This window comes from Ciconia boyciana, chromosome 11, assembly GCF_034638445.1.
Source record: "Ciconia boyciana chromosome 11, ASM3463844v1, whole genome shotgun sequence".
Classification (NCBI taxonomy): domain Eukaryota; kingdom Metazoa; phylum Chordata; class Aves; order Ciconiiformes; family Ciconiidae; genus Ciconia; species Ciconia boyciana.
The window spans coordinates 12,746,001-12,773,184 of NC_132944.1; the positions used below are offsets into that span (position 1 = coordinate 12,746,001).

Below are 27,184 nucleotides of genomic sequence, written 5' to 3' on the forward strand. Positions count from 1 at the left end.
CCTGAGGAGGCAGAGATAAGAAAGAGGAGGAAGAAGAAAAAGGCAGTGAAGCACAAGAAGAAAGTATGGGAATCACTACTATAGATCAAATAGAATAATCAGAAAGTCAGTAATATACATTGTATTAATTAAACTCTGTCACCATGGCCCTGGCCTGCACATGACCTTCAGATGGAGTTAACAGAAAAACTACATGCACAGTCCTGTATTACATCATTTCTTTATTTTTTTTAAAAGGAACAAATCTGTAAAAAATTCCTTAGCTAGGTATATAACCGTAAATATGTCTGCATCACATATCTAGGGTTATATACCTAGCTAACCAATTTTTTCAAGCCAATTTCAAGCCAAAAGCAACCTTAAGCTTTATTGAACATTAATAATTAGAATGAAATGAGCGCTACAGATGGAATTCATATTGGAAAAGTGAAAATCCTTAATACTAAAAACTACTTGCCTGAGACGGAATTGAGAACATAGTTCTGTAACCACTAGTCTGGTACCTTCTAAAGGTCACTAACAGACAAATAATCATCCCAGACGTTCAGAAAATCATTTTACCATGATATAATAGGCATATACTAAAGGTCATTTGAAACTGAAGTTTCCAGTTGGGCTTCTACTTTGCCATAAAGCAAAACACATTAAAAAAACAAGTGAGCTGGTATGTGCCTGTAGTGCCTGTGAGAATTCTGCTCCACCATCCGCAAGGAACAAAGCTGTTCTCTTTTATTGCTTTTTTCAGTACTTGAGTATCTGCCTTGTAAGAGAAATTGTTTTTGCCTAATGCTATGTCTGGTACTTCAGGTGCGGTCTAGCTAGCTTTTTATAGCATATTCTGGAGTGCTTTTAAATCATCTCCAGGCAGAAACAGATATCAAAAGTGGTAACCTTTTCTGATCTCCCTCACTTACAACCAAGTGGCATTGATGGGACATTAACAGGCTATGCAAACCCAGAAAAAACGTATCCCTTTGCCATAAGGATACGAGCAGCACTGGCAGACTGTTCTGTTTGCACTTCTTCTCACTGGCGGTGTACGGATGTCTCCCCAAAGAACGGAACAGCCAGTCCAATTTCCAAGCAGCTCGCCGAGGACCTGACCCTGGAGGGCAGCTCCATGCAGCGCCCTCGCCAAAAGCCCCGGACGTCGGCGCGTCCCCAGCCAACACGCCCCGACGCTCTGCTCTGAGCAAGCCGTCCCGTTTGTTACCAACTGTACGTTAACGTGACGATAGTTTACACTCCTCCTTCCTCGCCTTCTCTCACCAGAGCCTCTTCGCATCCCTCCGCGTCCCTGCCCGCCTCCTCTCCCCCTGCCCGCACCCACCTCCCGCCCGCCCCCGGCCCCTCACCTCCCCGCTCCCCTCCTCTCCCACTGCTTCCCCACGACCGTCCCCGTTCCCCTCCTACCCCTCCTCTCCCTCCTGCTCGCCCAAGCCCCCCCCCTGTCCCCCCCACCCCCGGCCGGAGAGCTCTCCCCTCCGCAGCGATCCCCTCAGGCACACCTCGCCCGCCGCCCGGCGCCCCGCGCCCCATCCCCGGGCTCCCGGTTACCTGCCACCGCTCGGGGGGACCGGCCGGAGCCCGCCCCGCCCCCGACCTCCTCTCCCCGCCACAAAGGCACCCTTGTCCCTCGCCGCGCCGCGGACCCGCGGGGGGACCCCCGGGGCGGCCCGGGTGGGCGGGGCGGGGCGGGGCGGGGCGGGCAGCGCGCGGCGGCGCTCTGCGCAGGCGGCGGCGGGGAGAGCGGCCCGCGGCGGCGGCGCGCGAGGAGGGCTGGGGCCGGCGGGGCCGGGGCCGGCGGCGGGGCCGGGCGGGACGGGACGGGACGGGACTCCCCGTGCGCGGCGGGGACGGAGCGGCCGCGGGGGCTCCCCGGCACCGCCGCGGGCTGAGCTTGGTGCCGGAGCTCCTCCTCGGGCGGCGGGGGTAGCTGGCTGGTAGTTAGTGTCTCGTGCCTCCCCCGTCCCGTCTCCGCGCCTCGGTCGCTTTGGCTGGGCTTTTTTTTTTTTTTCTTTTTTTTCCCTTTTCGCTTGTTTTTGGCAAAGCGGCAGGAGGATGGGGTTCGAGCTGGATCGCTTCAGCGGGGACGTGGATCCCGACTTCAAATGCAATCTGTGCAACAAAGTTTTGGAGGACCCGCTGACCACCCCCTGCGGCCACGTCTTCTGCGCCGGCTGCGTGCTGCCCTGGGTGGTGCAGCAGGGCAGCTGCCCCGTGAACTGCCAGCGCATCTCCACCAAGGAGCTCAACCACGTCCTGCCCCTGAAGAGCCTCATCCTCAAGCTGGACATCAAGTGCGACAACCACGCGCGGGGCTGCGAGGCGGTGGTGCCGCTGCAGCACCTGGGCGAGCACGCCGAGACCTGCGACTTCTCCCCGGCCAAGTGCCGCAACCGCGGCTGCCGCCAGGTGCTCAACTTGCGCGACGTGGAGGCGCACATGCGGGAGCGCTGCGAGGCGCGGCCCGCCGGCCTCTGCGAGCAGGGCTGCGGCTTGATGCTCACCCACGGCGAGCGGCGCGCCGGCGGACACGGCTGCCTGCGCGCCCTGCGCGCCCACGGCGCCGCGCTGCAGGCGCGGGCGGCGGCGCTGGAGAAGGCGCTGAAGAAGGAGGCGCTGCGCGCCGGCAAGCGGGAGCAGTCGCTGCTGTCGCGACTGGCGGCGGCGCAGCTGGAGCTGCAGGTGACGGCGCTGCGATACCAGAAGCGCTTCACGCAGTACAGCGCCCGCCTCGACGCCCTGGCCCGCGCCCGCGCCGCCTCCCCCGGCAAGGTAAGGGCGGGCGCGGCGGCGGCGGGCCCGCGCGGGAGAGGGCGCCCCACTCGCGGGGAGAGGGAGCCGGGGGCTCCCGGCCCCCGCGCTCCCCAGCGCGCCTCGGCAGCGGTGTCGGGCGGCGGGAAGGGCTCGGAGGGGCGGCGCGGCCGCTCGGGAGGCGGGAGACACGTCCCCGCGTGTGTCTCGGCGGGTTTCTGCGGAAGGAAGGGGGGGGGGGGGGGCACGGCGCCCTCAGCCCTGCGTGGGGGCTCCCCGCCCGGCCGTCCGCGCTGCGGTGTGCCTGCCGGGGGGGCGGCCGCTCTCTGTGGGCGGGAGTTGTCCTGAGGAGCCCGTCCGGCCCCCAAGCCCTTTGAAATACCTGAGCTTTGGCTTTTAATAGCCGTAATGCACCGGTTTCCGTATATATGTATGTTTTCTAACGTGACCATCGCTGGTATCTGGACCCCATATGGCAGGCAACTCGCGCGTCAAAATACCAGGGGCACGGTATTACTGATTCTTCTTGGTTCTCTCCCCGAAGAAACCTCTAAACAGCAAAATTGGAATTTCCAGAGCTGGAAATGGCATTAAACCGGCAGAAATCAACTCCCAGGAGTAACACAGAGCAGGGTGAATTGGAAGAGGCTGTTGTGACCCAATGCTTTCCAGACCCTTAGCTCACCTAGCGTCCCAGTATATGGCTTCCTCCAAAATGCAGTCTTTAGGATTCACTGTTGCGCAACTCGGACTCCCTGCCAGCTATTTCATGATCTGAAGCCATCATCTTTGTAATGTCCATGTCCACATACCAGACTTCTGCTGTATACTTGCATTTTTTTCCAGAGTCACACAGGGTTCTTTAAAAGCTCAATTTAGGAGCAGAAAAATTAACTTGACTTCAGCCCCTCAGATTTAGACCATTTATAAAATGACCGGAATCAAAAGCCAGAGCTACAACAATCCCTAAGTTTTAGTTGGAATGAGGCTCCCCAGTGAGGGAAGCCCTAGAAGCCAATTATCTTTTAAATGAAGACATTCAGAGTCCTCCCCGTGACCTGGAATGTGCTACCACAGACACAGCGGTATTAAACTGTTCAAAACTGTCAAACATCTGTATTCACACCTTTGGTAATGTTGAGGCTCTGAAAGCTGTGTAAAGGAAACCAAACTTCATGTTAGAGTCTTCTTTTTTCTTTTTTTTTTTCTTTCCTTTTTTGTTTTTAGAAATCCAGGGCAAAACAACCCATCATGTTTTGCTAACTCAAAACAGAAAGAATATTTTAATACTAAATGTACTGTTTTAACTTCTGGCAACAGTGCGTGTGGTGCTGGTTAAAATCTTAGTAAAACTATTAAAATAAAATGGGGGTTCCCATTCGTGTCAAGATTCAGGCCAGTTCTCTTCTGTCTCCTCCTTTTCCTACAGCAGCCCCCTGTCCTTTGCAATGGCATGCTGCAGAGCTTTCTGCTCCCACAGCTTAGCACACAGCTGCCTCTGCTCCCTCTTGCATCGCTGCGGATAGGAAAGCCCTCCATGCAGTCCTGCGGTTGGAAATCATCTCACTGAACCTCTACCTCCTCGACCCTGATCTGATCCAAACGGCACACCTTTATTCTCATACTACTCTCATTAACATACTTGATAATGTTAGTTTTGCATTATTCAGCTCTGTAAAACATAGTGAGCTGCTATTAGCATGAAAGGTGCTGCTTCAAGTAGTTGTAAATGTGCATGGTACATAGTTTCCAGCAATACTTTTTATCAAATTTATGGATACAGCTGGCTGAGACAACTGTGCTCGTTTTCAGCCGTATTACAAAAGGCTGTTATAGAGTTTTCTGAAGCAGCGCCTAATCTGAAGAAAGCTGGAAGGTGTCATGTCACCACAGACTTGTGGTCTAGCAGTCAATCAATTGCATGTCTTTCACAGTATTTTGGGCAGCTTTCCAATACTAACAGCTTTAGTCTGCCCAGCTCCCAAAGAAGTACAATCAGGAAACTTGCATCTTTGTGCACTAGAGAGTTTTTTAAAAGACCCATGGTAATCACCTAGTGCAGGGGATGCTTTACCAATTTTGGGCTGTGGCATGCTTCCAAATTTTTACTCTGGGGTTATTTTCTCAGAGATGCTAGCATGGACTGTGCAGTCCGCAATGCAGATTGTAACACTCAGCAGAGCATACGTACTTGCCTAAGGATTGGGTCCCTGAACACATGGATTACATGTATGGTAACGGGGAATAATTGATTTCAATTTCAGAAGCAATTGCATATTCAAAGCATGCAGCACCTTTGCTATCATTATTTAATTGCGATCATTATTCATGTAAGAGGTAATTGTTCAGTCTATGTTAAAACACAAGTAGGCCTAGCACTAACAAACTGGGTTCATAGGTTAGATGTGGCGATTGCAGAACTTACTGTAGGATGTTCTGCTCCTCAGTAGATGAAGAAAAAGGATCTTCTGACTTCCCTGCCTGATGGTTGCTTGTTGCTACAGATGTAGAACCAATCTAGAATGAATCAGATGACATATCCTCTAGTCAAAACAGAAGAAATGCCCACATAGGGTTCTGTTTAAATGCTTAGTTAAAGGGGAAGTACGACGTTGAGGGACATTAGCCCATCCCTGAAAGACCCAAATTCGTGGGCTTTTGGCTGGGGCAAACTTTTTCAGCAGCTTCGGAGACCCAGGTCTGGATTTGCCTTAGCATAGACTTCCTTTGTGATGCTGGATGAATCACAAAGCTTTCCTGTGCTTCGATCTCCCATTTCTGAAGTGAGTTTTATAACACTGCCATAACTATATTGAGAGAAAACATGGATAAAATACATATTTTATACACACTCTCATCTGTAAATATCTCACGATTTTGTAAGTCCCTTAAACAGATAGATGTGCCTTAAGTGACTCCAGTTGTGTTTTCCATGTGTATTCTTTGCCACTGAGGGAGCATTTTAATTTTACTGTGTATTTACTGGATGTCTGATCTGTGCTTATTCCAAAAGACAAATCTGAAGGTTTATTCAGAAAGTGACTATTTATTCCTTGGTGGGAAGAGGTGAGGCTTATTGTGGACGAGCTTGAGGAGGGAGTGGTAGGGAAGGTGGTGTGTCTCACTCAAAATTAGTATTTCCTTTGATCAGACATGTCAATCCTGAAACATCAAAGTCTAAATAATCAAGAAAAACCTTATACTATTCAAACAACGCTTAATCCTTGCTGAAACATACCACTGTTCACACCTATTGATAAGCTGATGTGGTTGTTCCTTTATGTACACAGCCATCAAAGTCCTTTGGGAAGAAATGAGTAAGGGAGAATCTGAAGCAGTTCATGGTGCTGGCTGCAGCCCGCGGTGGAAGCCCTTCTGCTGTCATGACAACCAAAGGCAGGGACGGACTTTCAGTAGATGTATCAGACGTACAGAAACCAGTTTATGATCTGGTATTTAGGACCTCTGGTTTAATACCTCTGTGGAGGTGGTAACACAAGTTTTAATGCCATAAAAGTCAGATGCAGACCTTTAAAACAAGATGATATTGTTTTCTCAGACTGTCCCCAAGCAGGATCCGCCGGGCTGGTCCTGGCAGCCCTTTCGCCAGTAAACTAGGAGCTGAAGTGCTTCCTGTAACGAAGACAGACCTTCTTAGCCACAGCACTACCAAAGAAATTAGAGTCTTCCAATATCTAAAGGGAAAGGCAGTCTATTAGCTCCACATTACTCAGCTGGGAAGTACGGTAATTTCAAGAATTACGTTTAAGAGTTCTGTTCAGCTGTGGGAATACAACATGCCAGTAACCATCACGTCTGCTGCCGAACCAGATGACGGGGCAGGGCTGGATGCTGGCCGCCGCATTTCCACAGTTACCTCACTGTTTAACGATTGTTTCGCTGGAATGCGAGACATGTTAGAGGGGAAAAGAAAGGCAGAGCCCTGGAAAAATCATTTGCATCGTGGCTTCCTTATGAAGCTAAGAAGGTTGTTAAAGAAATTTTTTAGACTTGAGACGTGAATCTGCAAAAGTAACCAAGTGCCAAAGCAACGCGCTGCTGCCTCCCTGGTGCCGGGGCAGTTCCGCACGGATGGTGAGATTAGTGCAATGCAGTGACGTGTGGGCTGTACTCTGTAACACAGCTCTGCTGCCACAGAGAAGATGGAGACAGCGTACTAATCCATCAGAACTGCCTGCAAAGTTTCTTTAAACCCCCCCGGACATTTTTCAGGAATACCTATGAAAAACTTAATTAGCTTTTTTTTCCCCCACAACTTTTGACTCATTCAAACCCATCTGCTTTAATACTTGTTCTGCTAGGTATAAAAGCATCAAATCATAGCCACCTAAGGCGGCTTTAATGAAAACATTCAACTTCAATTACTGAAAGTGTCTTGAGAGCAATGTCGTAATTGTTTCTTGATTGTTCTAATTGATTTGCCATCTTAAAAAGGCATAATAGGGAAAGTAAACAGTGGCGCTAGCATGTCCTTGTCTTTCAAATCCTGAATCGGTCCCTGAAAGTGGTCCCACAGGACTGGAAATTTGTTCCTTGAAATCCTGTCTGAGGTCTGGGTCTGAAGACTTGCAGGGAAATAGCCTTTACTTCATTTTTCCAGCCTCTTCTGGCTACCTGATTCTCACTGATGCCGAGTGTAGGCAAATTCAAATAAAATCAGTCAGAGCTTATTCACGTTTCTCTGTATCAGGTCCAAGTCTATTTATTATTCGACCTGCAGGAAAGATAATGATCGCGAACTGACAAGAAAATTGTAACCCAAATTTTCAGGTGCAAGCATGCGGTCAGTGGAGCTCTGCCAGTTTACACTGGCAGGGAATGGGGATTTGTTATCATCCCCAAATCTGTAGAAGTAATTCAGTAATCCAGGATTACTTTGACATTTTTTATGAGTTTAATAGACATTAATATTTGATTGACAACTTCAGATTGACATGTTAGAAGAAAAATGCACAAACTAAAAACATCTGCATTGAATTACAATGTAATTGTTGTAATTTTTGTCATTAATTGATTATGAAAACCAGACTTGTAAGATAACTTCCTCAAACTTTTTTGTGTTCGTAACTTTTTCACCCTTCGGATAAAACAAAGAAAAACATCTTGGAGGTAGCAAGGTTCATATATATCTGTAGATGCACAACATACCGATCCTATTCTGATTTCTAAAAACCAAAAAATCGTTATTCAAATAGCTTTTTGTAGTGTTCTGCTGTTGTCTGTTGTATAGTTTTGTAGTGTTGTGCTGTAAATTACAGCCACTTGATTGAGATTGAAGTTAGTAAGTTGTGAGGATGTAGTTGTCTTTAACAGTACATCTTACTTTTGTCTTAATGAAAGTTAATAGACCTAAGTAGCATCACTGTGTCATAAAAGACATTTTGTATGAGTTTGTATCTGTAGTGAGGAACAAGCTGGGGTAAGAGGACAGGATAACAGATCAAGTTTACACAGTCCCCCAAATACTACAGGTCCATCCAGTCTATCTTTGTTGTACATTTTTTGTCCAGTCAGAGAGCTGTTCACTGCAGAATTTCATATTTTAGGGAATTAACATAATGATTTCCAATGATGGAAGATTTCTGTTTTGCTAGTGTTAAAATTCCAAAGAAAAAAATGATTCATGGCAGGCCCTGTGAATAGCAATTGGCATCCTAGGCCTTTTGCAGAATTTGTAGCAGTTTTGTTTAATGCTGTTTTCTAAAACTCACCAGAGAATTTCTGTTGTATAACACTTCATGTTTGATACTATTTAAAACAATGTCATGTAGCTAGCACTAGACAGAAGCAACATAAAATTGCAGTCCTAAGATTCAGTCACCCTCAAGCATTGGAAAAGTCAAGAATTTGACTACTGGAAACATGGAGTATTTTACATAACACATCACATATGATTAGGTCAAGTAGTTGCAGGAACCAGTATTACATATAAATATCTTCTGTTGCTGTTAAGTGTCTCACTGTAGATCTCAATAAAAAATACACATAAATCTTACAGGGTGGGTTTCGCAGAGAAGCGCTGCTGGGGAACGGTGGGGTGGCTGGAGTGTGGAGGCTGGGAGCTGCTGACTTTGCTCCTGCAAAGTTGTTCTAAACAACAACTATAAACAAAGTTCTTCTCTAAATTACATGGGAGAAAAAAATAAGAAATCAACCCAACAAACCTGGATAGAAGTATTACCTACCCTACTTACCAATGCAGACAAATGTTTTGAATATGTTTATCTGTTCTTTGTAGGGTGAAGAAACTAAAGCACTGACTCTCGTCCTTCATCGTGACTCTGGCTCTCTTGGATTTAATATTATTGGTGGCCGACCGTGCGTGGTATGTTAATTGTTAAAATATGTTTGCCCTTTCCAGTTGGGAAAAGCATGTAGGTCAACACTTGGAGGAAGAATGCTGCTGACAAGCATTTGGTTCTCTTGGGATTCTTTCAGAGCAAATCTTATATTCAGATTTGTGTTGGATGTCTGTTAACCACACTGTCTTTTCTCTCACAACGTGTTTATTCTTGCACATCATCACAGCTAGCAACACTAATACTGGTGCAGTGTCACTCCCAAAATGGTGAAACCCATGGTATCTCTTTCTCAGACCATACTGCTTTGAAGATGTGGTATGAGTTCAGGGCCCACAGCTTTAGGCCCTTTACAGTTCATTAAGAAAATGTTATTTACTCTCCTTTCCACCAGAGAGTAAGCAGCCCTCTGTGCAGGTGAAGGGACGTAACTTAAACAACCTACTTTTGAATTCTATGATTTCAGCAGATGTTTCCTGCACCGTACACTCACTAATGTATTTTTTCTGGATGCTTGTTGGCTGGAGCTGCTGCATATGACTTTAATTAGATCAAGGAGTGGATTATACCTTGTCCTAGTAATTTAGAAAGTATTCAGAACTACTTCTTGGCTGCTCAGAAATCTGACATTAATCATGATTTATTCCTAGTAAATTCACTTGAAAGTTATTCTTTCTTTACAGTTAGAGTTTTTCAATTTTCTGAGACATTGTTCTGCACCGGTAGAAGCTTGTGACACAATACACAGGAATATGAAAATACCTTGTTAGATATAAGTTGTTTTTTATGGTTTTATTTTTAAGCCTCCAGAGGAAGAGCTGTGCAACTAAAAATAAAAATGCACTGTTGTCTTATGTTTGATATGCAAGCAAGCTGCTGTTTAGCTGGATTTTACATTAAGAATAATTGTAACGACAATTACTACTGAGCTGGCGTAAGTCAGAGAAAAATAATTATCATGCAACTAATGCACCTAATGGAAGCCCATTCCTGGTTGTTTCATCTTTCAAAACGGGAGTATCGGGTGTTCTCATTAGCACAAAGTAATTCCATATTAAGGCATCAATAAGAATATTTCTTTCAAATTACATGCACTGTTGTGACATGGGCAAGTTTTAGCTGAGGGCAAATTAGAGTTAGTTCAAGGTACAATAATATATTTTTCTTTTCATCCTTAAAGGACAATCAAGATGGTTCATCTAGCGAAGGAATTTTTGTATCAAAAATAGTTGATACAGGGCCTGCTGCTAAGGAAGGAGGGCTACAGATTCATGACAGGATTATTGAGGTATGTGAATACACTATCCAGTCTCTTCTGATAGCGTGAGTTCCATCTCAGGTCTTCAAATGGCATGATGTTTAGTGTGGGTTTAGGAGAAACGTACCGTGGTAAACACTGTCTAGAAGATGTGTCTGTTAAAATATGCTTGACTTGATTCAGTGCTGACCTTCATGGCTCTAGGTATAGTTCTTACCTAAATATAGAAACCAGATTATGGATGGTATGTGCAAGTCCTGACTTTCTGAGGAGCTAGCATCTATCTGGTATGCCATAGATATTTCTTTTTAAAGCTATTGGAAACTTGTAAGTTATTTAGTTAAAACCATATGTGAAATATCTGTGGTGCAAACCATGATTTTATTTTTCTTGGTTTCTAAAACCAAGTTTTGAACAGTTAGAAAAAATTATGCTCTGCAATTTCTGTATGGTTTATTATAAACCTGTCTAAGTAACTCCCTTAATGTTGTTTGTAAGTTCTTATATTACTCCGATTGCAGTCTGAATTTCTTCTCATTTTGCCAAAGTCTTGACCTCAATAAAAATTCCTTCCTGTGAAAGAGATGGTTGCTTGAAACGTTTCTCACAATTTGCAGTGAGCAAATTTCTTTTTTTTTTTGGGGGGGGAGAGGAAAAGGTCAGTTTTCATGAAACAAAATGCAGCTGATTGTGAGTCAGTTCCCATTGTTTAGCATTTTACACAGTTAAGAAAAAGTATTCTTCACTGTCTTATTTTTGTAGGCTGGAGAAGCTTTGAGAGTCTATTGTTCAGAAAGATAAGTGCGGTGTTTGTTGCCAAGGATATCATGGAACAGCCAGTTTCTCCAAGTAATGGAATTCCATTGCTCTTATGTTTTGCAAATGAGCAATAAACAGCTGTTAAGGATTTTCTGTTGGCAGGGGACAATGTGTATTTGCTATTTTCTGTACTGTTATGGTAAATTGTATTCACAATTTAGTAAGGATATAAAATATTAATTAAGTTTCTTCATATGGGAAAGAATGGAGCCACAGTAGCAGAACTATAAAAAGATAAGAAGCTGAGCTGTGAAATGATCCAGAGTTGCTTAAACTATATTTATATGATGTAATATAATTGCGAAAAGGTCTGGACAATTTTGTGAGAACTATGCAATTTTGTTTGAACTGAAAATTTTCCCATAAGCATGTATTTCCCCAAAGCATATTTGAAAAGCTGACATCCGTTTCTGAAGTAGTACATAGTCTCATAAACCAAACAACTGTATGAAAACCAAAACTTTGGAAAATCAAATACCCTAAAGTTAGGAAATGTCCTAGTCTCTCTATGCAGGCCCGGTTCAGTCTCCTTGAGTGTAAGCGTGTAACTCAGTCTGTAATTGCAGTCATACGGCATTTGGCTGTAGAAGTCCCCTCGCTCAGGGCACAGGGGACAAGGCAGCTAACCTCCAGGGGCTCTGCAGCATCTGCTCTCCGTTGCAAGGGACCTCCCTCCTTACTGCCTTTTTTTTCCCCACTTTTTTTTTACTCCCTCCTTACTGCTCCATCTCTCCGTAAGTTTAGCATTTGGCAATGTTAGCACAGGCCAGGCTAAGCAACTAAATACCATTATGCTGGACAAATACTAAGAACCTGAGAAGAACGCAGAGGAAGACAGGCTGGGTGAGCTTTCCTGCTGTACTTCTTGGCTGTGTCTCCTCCCTGAGTGGAGTTGTGCCTACATGAGCAGTGTTTGTGCAGGGTCTTTTCCACAGTTCAAATTACATTTTCACATAAGAGAAAACCCCAGAATAAAGACACTAGAGCAATTTGTTGTATTTATAACACACCAAGGGCAGCAGGAACCCGTGGGTTGACATGTGTTGACAACTCTTGTGTTGACCACAAACTCATTTTTATATTCACTCTTCTCACCTCTAAATATATACAAAATGCTGATGAAAATTTAGAACATTGTTTCCCGATAGTTGACTTTGGGTGCCTCCACATCAGCATCTGAGTATGGATGAGGAGTGTCCTCTTGAAGCCAGTCTCTGAATGGTGCCCAGCTAATGTGGTTTGATTCCCATTGTGGAGTAGTCTCCAAGTGGGCTAACGGGATTTTTTTTTTAGATAAAATTAATTAATTTAATGCACCCCAGCCACTACAGGCATCCAGTTCACAGAAGTAGACTTGACTGCTCTAATACAGACCCCTCAAAATACACGTAGTGTGGACACCAGCTCCTGAAAGCAACTGTTTCATTCTGTATTCTGTGCAATTTATATTTAGTGCACTATATCTAACCCTAGTCTGGGTTAAGGAAAAAAGGGGATACCTCCTGCACCGAGGCATCTAAGTGAGCTTTATCATACTAATATCCAATTATCTTAGATAATTGAAATATCCTGTAAATTATCTAGATGAAAATTAGGTAATGTCCAATGGTAGCGTCCTTCTTGAGGGAAATATTTTTATAACCTTTACACTGCCAAAGTTTCAATTTGGCAGTTTGGCTGAAAAATCATTTACAGATTTAGCTGTAACTGGCAGGACACAGCTGGAGGACTCAGATGAAACTTGGCGTAGAGAGTAGAGCATCCTAGCAGGTCACACGTGCTTTCAAAAGCATGAAAGATGGTAAAGAAAGATGGTAACTTAACTATCTAGAACTGAATTTAGCTATCTAGAGCTGCTTTGACTTGTTCATTCAATATTAAGGTTTTATGTATCACCAGCATGATTTTAAATATACTCTTTCACAAAGAACTCTTATTCTAATGTAAGCTGCTGAGCATAATGTATCCAAAATTAATTCCAGCATCCATCACAGAGAATTTACAATGAAGTAAAACATAAATTATTTGATTTTCTTTTGGAAAATGTTCCTTTGCTGTGGATCTTCTGGTGGATGCGTTCTGGAGCACATATAAAATAAGCGTGTCATTTCTCATTTTCAGAACTGTCACAACATTTCTAATTACTGAGCAGGGATTAGGCAGTGTAAAATATAGACAAGTACTGTTTGTAGCTGATAGCCCATGCATTGTTATGTTGATATTTGCTTGCAAATTCTACCCTGACAAACTGATACTGAGATAAACTGAATTATGTCAGAGATAATTTTTAAACATATTTTCCTTATGTAATTTGGATTTCCTGTTCTACATCTTTTAGGTTAAATGCAAATAATTTAATCAGGTTTAAGAATTGTCTTGAGTTTTCTGTAAAAGCAATATTTTGGCCCTTTGTATATCATTGACATAAGTGCTGCCACTGTAAAGTACATGTTGGTACTGCTAAATGACACACATCAAGATGAATGTTTCATGGTCTGTGCTACTCAGTCTTTAAAGCAGCATGTAACAGAAATACAGAGAAATATCCTTTTTCCCTTGTATTTTGTTTTACAGAATCTGTTAAATAATAATGATACTTAGTGCTTACACAGGCCTATGAAGATCATGTTATGGCTATTAACTGCTTAATAATTCCCCCTCACTGTTTAATAATATTATCCTTATTTTGCAAATGAGTAATTTGAGGTATACAGGGAAATAACTTCTAGAAGTTCTTGTCAAGTTAGGGTTAAAGACTTGGATTTTGGTCTATTTGTAACTGCTCTATGTAAACCAATGCTTCTTACCTATATCTGTTTTCAGATCTTTCACAATTACTTTAGAAGTGAGGAAGTAATGATACTATGAGCTTTTCTCCAAAAAACTCCATGTTTTTCATGCAGTTCTGTACTTATACATTCAAGGCAAGTAGCTGATTTAATGCAGTACTAGTGATTTACTGAATTATCATTAAGATGTTCCATAGCAAATTGCCATGTTAAAAACATCCTGAAGCTATTGATATTTATGCAAAGGAATTACTGTTCTCATAGATTTCATTTTTGTCAGGGTAACAAAATGGTCCTAATTTCCTCTCTTAACAGAAGTTGGTTCAAGTCCCAGCCATGAATGCCTCCTCTACGCAGCTGCTTGGCATTTCTTAAGACAGAATTAGATTTTCAGAGTTTTTATTTTTAAGCACATCAGCTCTGAAAGATTATAAATTAAATATGGCATTCTCTTCTCACTAATTAGTAAACGTATTTGTTTAGCTTCGTGACTGCTTAGAAGGATGCTTTTGAAACGCTGACTGCTTGCCACCTTAAAAAGTTTTAAGCACAATTAGGGTACTGTTGAGGTAGTATAAACTGTCACAGCTCCACTGAAACCTTGAGGATTTATGCCACCTGGGACTTGCCCAGTGTTTCATGCTGCTCACAGGAAGGATCATTAGTTTAGGAGTTGAGAACACATCTTAGTGCATTTGATTGATTTTCCCCAAAGCACACTCATTTGCTACAAATTATAGGCTGCTTTTCTATTACGTGGATTTCTTCACAGATTACATGTAAGAACAATGAAACTTCCTCGCAAATCTTCTTCTACTGTATACATACAAGGAAAATTTACAATTTGCTGTGGGTTCCCTGTTCGCCCTGTAGTATGTGTGCTGTTTGGGCAGAGCCACTTTCTGCTCGCATGAGGTGGCTAGGTGGCTTTCCGCAAAATTAATTTGGTAGCTGTGTTAACAACATAGCCTCTGAAAAGTCAAATCAGCACAGAGAAAGTACATCGCCCATGCAGGAACGAAGAGGAAGGATGCGCTGGCCGGCGGATGGCATACCTTTCCCTGTCAGTGACACATACATACTAAGAAAGATCCGCTGCTGAGGCAAGGGCAGCTTTACAATTGAGTGAATGAATAAATGAAGAAACATTTTATGTGGCCTGCTGGTGCGTGATGGGGTCTAGTTTTTCCACAAGACTGAGTCTCCGGGCTGAAAGGGTTCAGTGTGCTGCCAATCTGGTTTTCTTGTCAGAATGCAGTTGTCCCTGCCCTGTGCGCCCTGTTCCACTTATCACCGCTCACAGACAGCTCACAGAAGACTTCCACAAATAATCAGTGAATAAAATTATTAACTGAACATGGCCTTCAATTTCTCATTTGCTGGTGAGCACTTTTTAAAATTATGCCAGCTTTAGTAGGATAAACCTAAGCCTCTAGCTACTGGCAGGAAACCTACTGCAAGCACTAGCTGAACTCTGACAACCGTATAGGTTAAACAGAATTTTTTCATTGTCATGAATGGAAGAGTTCAGCTCTGCAAACAAGATTTACTGTGCGGCTACATGCACTTAGGAATTAATTTTCTAGGAAGAAAACATTTTCAGACAGTGACTTAAAATTGGCTGTTCAAGTTCCTGCCAGGACACGCAAGCACATTAGAGTATTTGTGGAGAGCGAACACAACGGGGCAGTGAGTGCAGCTATAGCAGAGTCAGCTTTTTTTAGAGTTTATGCTCCTAGAAAACTTTCCAAGCCCTTTGTCCCTATCTGTTAATGGTATCTTACAAAGCAGCATCATGCCTGTGCTAAAACATAGATCCCACAGCTCGGTCAAAAGGGAATAATAATAACCTTAAGAAGAAAATGTAAATGGAAACAGGCGGCTTTGGTTATCACTGCATTTTTTCCTCTCATAAATGTATTTGCCTGATTTCATACCAGCGCTACAGTCTAAGCTGCGGCAGGGAGGTGGGGAAGCACGGGGATGAGCCAGACAGCAAAAAGAGAACAAACCAAAGAGGTACAACAGGATTTTTACACTAAATACTGTACTATTGTCCTTCCCGTGAACCAAAAATAAAAATAAATTGGATGGGATGAAAATATAAGTGTCGCAAACAAAGCAAGCAATGTTGTTTCTAGTATTATGGATTTACAGTCTCTGCCTCTTGACTGATAAGTAGGCTGCAGAGCTCAAGTTATAAGCACGTTTCATGCTGCAACTTTTGAAAAGGTCCAGCATCAGTTCCTCTCAAATTTCCGCGCCATCTTATTCTTTCCACTTTTTAATAGAAGCCCACAGCATGTTGACCCTAAGCATAACATGGGCATTTTGAATCTGTGGAAGCTTAGAATATTGCTCTCAAGGGCATGCTGAATGAAAAAGAGGTAATTAAATTATCCAAAAAACCCTCTCTCAACTCAGGAATAGATCCCTTATGTGTAACACTTCCTAAATTAATGGGATTACGGTGTCTGTGTCCCTTCTCCCCCTGCACACAGCCCTCTACCCTGCACTTCCCTCTGCTCTTGCTTTCCTTGCTAACACTGTGTGCTTGAGAACAACCCGGTATCAGTCTTTAGCTAATGTAAAAATCTGTCCTGTAAAACCTTTAGTGCTCTTGAGAGGGGGGCATGACAACTGTGCACAAATCAGAGAAAATAATTGCCACTACTGGAATTAGGAGGAATACTGTTTTCCTTTGTAGGTGCTGCAGTTGTATTTGTGAAAGAGCTTTCCCTATAGCAGCACAAATCTTTAGCTCAACCCAGAAGACAAGTGCTGCTGGGGTATCCAAGTCACACCGGGGGCACACGGGGACCCCTCGTGCAGCTCTGCCCTGCTCACACTGAATTTGGGGGGGGCAACAGTTTAACTGTAGAATTTTGTCCGTGTTCCTCACATATGTGCAGAGTGGCTGCAGCCATTCCCATTTTACACAGACTACTTGTAAGTTAATTGGACCTAGGGGATAAACCTAGAGCCTGTTGCTGGAATCAGTCATGTTTGGAGGGTCTTCCAGTGGTGGGTCTTCTCCGAGCCCCAGGAGATGGCCCCTGCACCTACCTGCCAGCGGTTCCCAGAGCTGCTCAGCTTCCCACAATACCTGTTTCATCTGCGACTTTGCTGCTGCACTTTGGCACTTCCTCACTTCATCAGCATTTTGTCCTGACAGCCCCGTTCCCCTTTTCCCTCTGGAAATAACCTACAATCCCAATTCCTCTCGCATGCTACTCTCTACAGACAGCTGTACCCCATGGAGACCCTTTGACATCCCTACTACGGGGAAATCAGTGCGGAGGATGAAAGCTCTGCAGTTGGGGCGGGCTGGGATGTAGCATCCACAATCCCTGCAGAGGAATTAAATAATGTTGTTGATGTTTGTGTTGGAATTACCCAGTTAAAAGGGAAATTGCTCTTGAGAAAAAGGAGACGTGATTATGAGGAATACACTTTTCAGGACAGATTCTCTCGCATCAAACTTTTCAAGACTACAGGGCTGGAAAACATGGGGGAAAAATTCTACTGATAGAATAGCATTTTATAATGCTTTAAAAAGCAGTGAAAGTCACAGATTATATAGCATATGCCCTGCCTCAAAAAGTTTTTTCTCTTTGGCACGGTTATTAACTTGTTTGGTACCACAAGGAACAGGGCTTGGAAAGGAAATGCAAACTGCTTTGATAATTTCCAGGCCTGTCAAATCTCACATTAAGCAAGGGACTCGCTCAGTTGACTTGTGTAGTGCCTGATCACATAGCTCATGAAATACCTCATCCATTCTCCCTCAGCTGTGTTTACCATTTTCTGGTAAACCAGTCCATGCTAATTATCCTGATAAAACAGCTATCGGTCAGTGCCTAGCCTGCCCTTTGCCAGGCTGTTCAGTGCAGAAGCAAAGAGAGGTTGTTCCCTCCTTCGAACGGGGTGGTGGGACGGTTGTCCTGCAGTAGAGGACAAGCCTGGTGTGTCACCTCGTGGGCTACAGCAGCAGTCATGATGCTGCAGGTCAGCCCACGGCTGTGACACATGCCTTGAGGAGAAAACACAAACCACCTGAGAAATCTAGATTTTGGTGTTATGAATTATTACTCTTTCAAAGTAGTGAAAAATAGCTGTTTCATATTTTCTGTAGCTAAGCAGAGAGAAACGTGTCAGACTCCAACAGACAAATACTTTTTTAAAAAGGTGTGTACAGAACATATAACAATGGGACAATTTAATCTTCTTTTCACATGTGGTACAATTCCTTGCATTTTAAATCCTCTCCTGTTCAGTTTTCCACATTTGAAGCCAAACCATTATGATTAACTGTTAGATTTTATTTTTAGATTTTTGAACACGCTGAGTCTTTTTAGAGAAAACACACAATGTCCTATCAACTATTTTCACACATTTTGTTTGTATCATAATAATTGGGCAATCAGACACAATCATCCTTAATTTAGTACATACGCAGTACATTACCATGTCAATTGTACTAAAAGATATGCATAAAGTAAGTGCAAATTAACTGACAAAAAAAAGCAAGCTCAGACCATTGCTATTCAAAATGCACGAGTAAAATTTGCATAACTTTTCATTTGGAATTAAAAATGGAATTTGTCCAGCAAATGTGACAAGTACTGAATGTGTGCGGGTGACCAAATCTTCCTGGGGATCCTGAATCCTGATCGTGCAGCTCAAACCTGGTTTATTCTGGTAGTGGGATTTTTCTTCAGAACAAGAGCATTGGCATGCAGACCTGCTTGCCACGAGTGCCTTACTTCTGCTTTCTTCACAACAGTATGTTTCCTTTTTTCCACACACAAAATACAGAAACTGAACTGAAATCCTGGAATCTGTTCTAATAAGAAATATAATGCAGAATCACTTCTGATTCATGGTATTTGTAGCTTTTAAGTCAAATAAAGTCTTACTGCTTGACAGTAAAATACATTCCAATATGGGGGTTTGTTTTGTTTCTTTTTTCAAAATCGCTAAATGTTAGTTTTTGGTAAGACACGGAACATTACAAACAGGAAAACGTGGAAAATGAGGATAGTTGATTAGAAGTTGATCAAATTTACTATATCAAATTGTATAGCAGTAATGGCATTAGATTCGTATTTTCTCTCATACATAAGGCTTTTTCCTTTGCCTCATTAGTTTATTCTTTACACGATGAAAAATTGGAAGCCGTTCACAATTAACTGCAGTTCTGTGCTGTAAACACTAAGAGGTGACAACTTATCAGCATTGTGAAATTAATTCCAACATTGTTGACTGCTTCTGTACCTTATGCATGATTTTTTGATAAAGTTTAAAACGATATAACTTCACTATTTTATGTTCCACTACAAAGTGCAACTACAGGACTTGTAAAGTTTTTAGACTCTCATAAACACAAATGGTACTGGGCTGACAATAATAGTAGTTGAGAATTTTTTGCTTCAGCACTGGGGCTTTTAAATGACTGTAGTATTTAAGTTGTTGCTTTTAAGACTTCATTATGCATTTTAGTATCCAAAGTAAGTTAGTATTATGTTAGTTTTCTTATAATCATGTAGCATTTCTAAAAAGTTTCTATCTGTAAAGGGAATTTACCTTGGAAAGTAAATTTGGGGTTTAAAGACTGGGTGGGGGAGTAATACTTCAAAAAAGGAAAGCTGAGAATTTCTAATGACTGGAAGGAGGAGTGGTACAAACCAGCTATGTGGGTAGATCACTAGGTGGTAGAGACGCACATCCTATCCCTGGGTACGTGACTGGAGGCATTCCTTTTGTGAAGGGCTAGGTGATTATTGTGCTCTGGGCCATGCAATTCCCAAATAGCACGAGCATCTTATCTGCAACTTAAATTATGCATTAAAGGTCTAATGTGCCTCAGTTGCATGAGGCAGGTGGAAAAAAGTCAGAATCTGGAAAACAGTATCTTTTGATTGTGCAAGCCCCTTTTTAATAGTCTACTGAAGTCTGGTATTTAAATAATCTTTAAAAAATATCATTAATTTATATAGCATCTATTTTAGGACTTGACCTATGGATCTCAGGAGAAGTATACTCTACAGCAGGCTCTTCTTAACATACCCTTTCACACTGTCACACTTAGCATCCATAACCCCAGTATAGTATCCACAGCTTACTTATATGGGCCATTTACCATCAGTAAAGAATTCATCCTCTGTTTAAACTGGGATTAGATGACATATGAAGAGTCATGACTGTTCTCTTTTTAGCATAGTGAATTTTATCTGGAAGTACTTGCCTTTATTCTTTATTTTTTGCCACCATCCAAATAACTTTGAAGTGCACAAAAGCGTGCAACACTGAAAGCAAGTAAAAGCTTTGGTGATCAAGCTTGTTCCAGGAACCAATTTAATTTATGCACAGATTTACAAAGACATGAGCCACAGGTGCTCAGTCCTGTAAAATATCAGAAGGACATTGGTAATTTTGAAATCCCATCTTTAAGTTTAATGAATAGAATAAAAACATTAAATGTTTCACAGGATCACCAAATGGCTGAGGTTGGAGAGGACCTGTGGAGATCATCTACTCCAACGCACTTGCTCACAGCAGGGTCAACTAAAGCCTGTAGCCCAGGGCCACGTTTCTTCCTTGGGTGAATAAAAGCACATACACATTGTGCACGTGAATAGTCCTTTTGGGCCATGGGGTTCAGCAGGAATTTGAGCTGAAAAGTAGTACATATTATATATATATATATTTATTTATTTATATATATATATATGATTGATTGGATGAATATGAGAAAGAAACCAGCAACAGGAAGGGAGAGTGAAAATGTTTCCTGAATCATGGGGGGGGTAGAAAAAAGAACTTTTTAGTGCTATTTTTTCTTCTTCTCCTCTCTCAGTTCTACAGGCTTCCCAGCTCAGGCAGATTTAGTTTATTTCTTAAAAGGTCTTACTTATAAAGCAGACCTTTTTCTGGCTCTGGCCAGCTCTAATAAAAATTAGCAGTAACTTTAGCAGCTGCCATACCACATGACTGCTTGGAATTGCATAACTTCTTTTTCTTCCTAAAGAAACACACAAAGAGATCATCTGATCTCCACCCTTGCAATGTTCTCTGAAGTGTATTTCTCTAACTTGATTTCCAAACAAAAATCTTTTTCTTCTTTAACAATCCTCTCTTTTTAAGACCAAAATCTGACCATAAATAGCAACGGATTCTAGGTAGAGCTTTCGTGAGTTAAGTGAATAGGGTGATTATTTTTATTTTTGCTACTTCAAATTCTACTACTGTTTATCAATAAGAAGCCATGTCATGGACAAAAGATAATATTTAAGATAAAGAAATATTTTGTTGCTGAAATGGTGGGATTTTTAGGGCTTACAATATTTCTGAGAGTATGCTTTTGGATGGACATACATTGTGGTTTGACAAGGAGAAGGTCGTGGTGAGAAAGGAAAGACTCCTCTGGCCATACCACATGTAAACTGGGCATAGACTGTTAGCTCAGAGCAGGTCCCATTGAATTCACTGGAAATCCCAGAATATCTAACCTGATCTGCAAATACAGAGCGGTTGGAAGTTTAAATTATCCTTCCTGTGTGGCATGTGGAGATGCACCATTGTTTTCTGGCTAATTGTTTTTCCCTCTAGCAAAAAAGGAAATTGTTTTCTTCCCTAAATGCTGAGTCTGTGCAGTAGCATAATACTGCTGATACAAAGTACTACTTAGTGTAAAAGGCAAAGGTGGGATTGATCTGTAAGCAGATGGCATGTTGTTCTACATAAAGATGCAGTCTAACCTGTTGAATTAAATATGGCTAAGGGCATGGCTTAAACCAGAGCCACCAGGAACCCTGCACAAAACAGCCTGGCTGCTGGGCAGAGCAGCTGCTGGGCAGACACACCAGTGCAGTTATCTTACATTTTTACAATTACTGCTTTTACCACAGTTCTCACACAAACTTCTAAGCACTTATTCTTTTAAAGAAATATTTGATGAACTTATGTAGGTGTGTAAATCTGTACTATGTATGGAAGTTTATAATCATTTGCTGAAACCTAAGAACAAACAACCTCCTTTCTGTACAGTGCTTTTTTTCTGATGCAAATTTCTTGCAAAGAAAAAAATAATCTTTGTTTAATGAGGAGACCCCACTGACTGCATATTTATTTGTTTCTCCCTTGTAGTTCATTCAGAATCAAGACTAATATTCGTATATTGTAAGTCGTAAAGAAATCTCACGTCTACAGTTAGGAAGGATTCTTAAATCGTTCAGTGTTTTTGGAAAGAACTGTGTATCAAACTCTTTAAAGCTTAGTTCATTCCAAATCCAAACAAACAAAAGCCAGGTAATGATCGTGTCATAGAACATGAAAAGTTGCTAAAAATATTGAGGATGTTCACAGACAAGAAAGCCCTGGCAGCTGCACTTCTCAGGGGCACCCTCACTGGCTTGCACCAAGTTAGATTCCCTTCTTTACTTGAGTTGAGGCAGTTGTCGTAATCACAGGCTTGCAATAAAATTTGAATTTATGTAATTTTCACTTTTGCATTTTCCCATTTTCTCTGCTAGTAATACTTTCCTTTTCCTGCTAGTTTGTCAAGAACCCCTAGCTCTCATTTCAGAGTAAAAGTTTTGGCACCTTTCGTGCTGTAGACTGAAGAAAAGCTGGCTTCTCACAGCCTGCCTTTAGCAGTGGTAAGCGTCAAACAGTTTGGAACATAAAGCAGTGAACTGTCTTCAGATGCAGTTACAGTTCATAAGTGTCCTGCTAGCAACTCTTGTTTTAATTTAAAAGTTCACACAGCCAGCTCTCTGATTCCTTCCTGTATTTGAAGGAGCCAGTACATACCGATGCTTTTTTTTAAAAAAATATAACCTTTCATTGTTTTCCCTTCATTTTGGCCTCCCTCTTTCCTCTTAAAAGCTTTGTAGGCAAAGTTTTCTCTGCAGCAGGGGAATTGCTGCCTGTTTCTATTACAAACCTTTCTCTAGCAACTAGAACCTTTTCCTTCAGTTTTAGCCAGTTTTACCCCCTGCTGCTAATTAAAATGTTCTCTCTCTTTCTCTCCTTCTCTGTAAGTTTAGCAAAAAGCAAGTTTGTTTGCCCTCGTTGTGGATTTCTCATTGCAGAAGGCATTTGCAGACTTGCAGAGCAGCTGACTTTAGACACAAGTAATAAACACAGGAATGAGCAAGGGTGTCAAAGAGAGCAATAGATAATATATTAGCCTCTTGCCAGGTCTAGCAAATCTCCAAGCTTTATAGACTATTAAAGGCTACTTTCACTGGGCTGACACCGTGCATTTCAGTTTTCCCAGCTTGCCTTCCCCAGACACTCTGCTGTGGTTCTTTGTTAGACACCCAAACTCATTAGATTAACAAGAAACATTTTAGTCATGTATCTCAGGCAGAAATAGGGAGGAGTTAGGGGGTTGAGGAGATGCTGTGAAGTTTCTTTTGGGATGAAATGAATTTCATGCATAAACTGAGGAATCGGGGAAAGTAGCATGCCAGAGTCCTCCAGATTTGAGAGATGCACTGTTAGTCTCCTGCTTACTTTATGCTTGCTTTTGAATACCATGTTATAATTTGAATAGATTTATAGGACAAAAGAACCAAAACCCCACAGTCAGAACTAAGATGATACACTTGTCACTAACTCTGTCCCTTTTATCCTGAATGATAACTTACCCTAAAAATAATTTGCTTTCCATTGGTTTATTCCATAGCCTGAGGTTCTGTTCAGTATGAACAAGGATTGCAGAGTCTGGCCCTTGCAACCTGTTTGCGTCTGATTGCAACCATTTAATTCCCCTCCTTTAGAAAACCTTTGAAAAAAACCTAAGCCCAAAAGCTTTTAACTGCTTAGAAAGTGTTTTCCTGCAGTTTCAGGAAGAAATGCAATTATCATGGCTGCTTAATTAAAGTGAGTTGTCAATGAAGCGATAAACCATGGTAGAATTTACTTATCCTTGTAGAAGAATGCAAATTAAGGCTATAAATGGAGGTCTTGGGAAAGGTCTTGACCGCTTTTTGCCACCAGACTAATAATCACACTAAGTCATTCATATTCTCAGGCAATCAGATGATGTCCATCATCTTTTGCAAGGAAAAAAGGACTATGGAAATAAGTATATAAGCCAAACATGCTAAAAGAATAAATGTCTTTGTTTATATCTATCCTTGGTGTGTTAATCAATGAGTTGTTAACTGCAAACCACAACATTTCAAACCATGCAAGCCCTTTCTCAAAGGACATTGTCTTTGAGTAAGCAAGTAGCCAAGGGTAGTAAGACAGTATTTTAAAAGCTGCTAAAAATGGAAAGGCACAATCCTGACCTGAAGTAATGAGCATAGCGTCCAATTAATTTGATATCTGCTAGGGCAGAAATCTTATCTAGCTCAAGTCAGTGGTGAAGATTTCCCTAAGTGAGTTTATGAGAACTGATAGCCACATTTGTAAAATCTTTTCTAATCTAATGATAAACAGTAAATTTAGAACTATTTATTGTAACTATTACTGTAAGTTCCGTGCAAGCCTATAGTATGATCTGTAGGTGAGCAAGGAATCCCTAGGTATAAAGCTGCCCCTAATGAAAGCAGTTTTACCATAAGCTATTACAGGGCAGAAAAAGCCTGAACATGTAAAACATGTATGGTAATGCTTAAGTATGGAATTTGTTTTACTAAAGCCAAAGGGATTATTCATCTGCTTAAAGTTAAGTATATGCATTAGAATAAGAAAAAACAGGGGTCTTGGGTACTACTCATGAGTGTCAGAGTCGATAAGCATATGAAAATAATCCACAAACAGCGTATCCACTGACCTATGAAAGACACGAATTCATTTTACATTTCCTTTGAGTATGTAAAACCTTAAGTAGTCATTGAAGAGTCCAAACTGTGGTGTTTGACACCTGAGAATAATTTCATGGAAAACAATGACAGATTTTTAGTTCAGTCTCCCACTTCATAACAACCCAGTTGTTATAAACTGATAGACTTTTACTTTCTTCAATTTGTAATGTCCAGATTACTAGCTGCTTTTATTCTCCTCACAAACTAAATTTTTGACACGAGATAGTGAACCACCATATATTATGTTCTTGTTATGGATTACTAAATATTTTCTTTTTAAGAAAATGAAATGCAACATTAGCTTTCTGTTTGGAAGTGGGAAAATGTTGGGTTTTTTCCCCTTTTCAGAATATTCCCATTATTTTTGTTACAGTGCACTCATTGTCTATTCCTTATTTTAAATTTCAGTGTCTACCATTAATTGCAGAGTAGATGTACAGGCTTGGAACCTGGAATAATGACTTTGCAACTGAAACACAGTGATTTCTACCACTCCCTGTGATTTAGAGACACATCATACTTTGCATTATTGTCAAATGTCCAAGTTATTTAAAATTACTTTTCTTCTCCGAATGTAAATTTTTTTTTCTGTCATGATCTCACCAAATTTATTCTATAAAAGTTTATAGTTGAGCTCCACAGTTAAAAATTTCCTTTTGGTTGGATGTACAAATTCAACAAATTCTAGATCAAGGTCAGTTCTAAAGCTAGAGTTTATTATTGTTGTTGTTCTCTCCCAGCCATTACTTTGTCTATCATTTAAATAGCCCTTGGATTAAAGTATACTATTATATCAAAACATGTAGCATTTTAGGCATTAAGAGCACTAAGTGTATCTCTGAATCACAGATGGGCCTGATTTTTGTTTTGCTTTATCCCTTACTATGTCAGACAGAGGATTTCCTACTGTTGTTTGTGAAAAGAAAGCTGGGGCTGGAGTTTGAAAGGAAAGCATAAAACTGATTGCTTGATGGTTTAATGTTACAGACCACCTACTCTGAGAAGGCTGAGAGTTTGAGGCGAATTGAAAGTCTAAAGAAGGAAAAAGCTATAGACCAGCAACAAACAGATAGGTAAAACTTAGTGGAAAAGTAGAGGAACAATAAAATATTATTTCGTTTTGTTAGCAGTTTGGTACTTGGAATAACTTTACATGTAAGAAAATATAAAGCAAAAGAAGGAGCCACTTAAGGGAAAGATATTAGACAGACATTTAAGGACTTCCTAGACAGACCTAATATAATTTTATACACTTAAACACCTTGTTACAAAAGCTATGTGTACTCAGATGTTGTTTTACATAATCCCTTTATTGTACAGTTAAAAGGAGAAAATTATAAGTAGACGTATAAGGGAGGGAAAGAAAATAAAGCATGCGTATCTCCAGAAGAGGCTTTTTTAGAAAGGGAAGCACAAGGCAAGATTTTTTTTAGTTCTTTTGGGACCTCAACAAGCAATTTATCTAGAAGGTATTTTGGATAAAATCTGGAAGTCAGCAACAAAGAATAGATGGATCTTTCACTGCACTGCATACAATTTAAAAGATTTATTTCTAGTTCTCCCTGTAAGACTTGAAAACACACCTTCAATTTCAGTCTAGAAGTCGGGTGTCCACTAACAATAATAATAGTTATTTATAGGAAGTTCTATAATAGTATTAAACAAGTATGGAGAAATTAACAGAAATTGAACAAATTAATGCAAAGGGGTAAGAATTGGGATTTTTAAACTGAAGACATCAATGCAAACATGTAAGGAGATACGCTAATACACATAAAGACAAGTACTGAAAATAAGTCAGTGGTCAAGTACCTGATATAAGTGAACATTTTCGCGGGTACTACTGTTAGAGACAAATTAGTGAAAGGCAGCTGATGTGCTTTGAGAGGAATGAAGTTGAATTTAAAATTCACTTTTGGCTGAAATATTTACCGAACTTTATTTACAATCACCCTTAAATAAATTGGTTTACTTTGGGGCATTGTGCAGTACATTATATACATATCTGATTAATTCCTCTGTACAATCATCCTTTGAGTTAACTTTTTTGTTGTCTGTGGGGATTTTGAAAAGTAACAGAGGAATTTTATCAAAATAGGAGAATCTGATTGCAAAACTACAGATTGTTACGGACTACTGAATTCAAAGCAAAGCATTACCACAACTAGTTTAGGGCATTAGTTTAGTGCAAGTGAAAAACTTCAAAAGGTAAAGAAATGAAAAAGCTGTCAACTGAAGTTTAAGTTTACTCAGAATATTTCCGAGAGACAACGGCTACACATCACTGCTATTTGTCTGGCTGTTCAGCTTGCATGATGATAACATTGTGTAGGAATTACATAGAGGGGGCTAAAACCTTCTATTCCCAAACACATTTATCTTGGTCTCAGTCACTTGGGAATCCAACAGCACAAGTGC

At 41.3% G+C, this 27,184-nt stretch overlaps 1 protein-coding gene across 1 annotated transcript in view; it reads left to right on the forward strand.

Moving 5' to 3' along the window:
- The first annotated feature begins 1,813 nt into the window (after positions 1-1,813).
- PDZRN3 (PDZ domain containing ring finger 3) overlaps positions 1,814-27,184 on the forward strand; it is a 146,979-nt gene continuing 121,608 nt past the window's right edge. Inside the window, exons 1-3 of the mRNA XM_072875762.1 lie at positions 1,814-2,778; positions 9,017-9,103; positions 10,258-10,365. Coding sequence (XP_072731863.1) covers positions 2,062-2,778; positions 9,017-9,103; positions 10,258-10,365 — 912 coding nt within the window. The 5' untranslated portion in view covers positions 1,814-2,061. The remainder of the gene's footprint in view (positions 2,779-9,016; positions 9,104-10,257; positions 10,366-27,184) is intronic.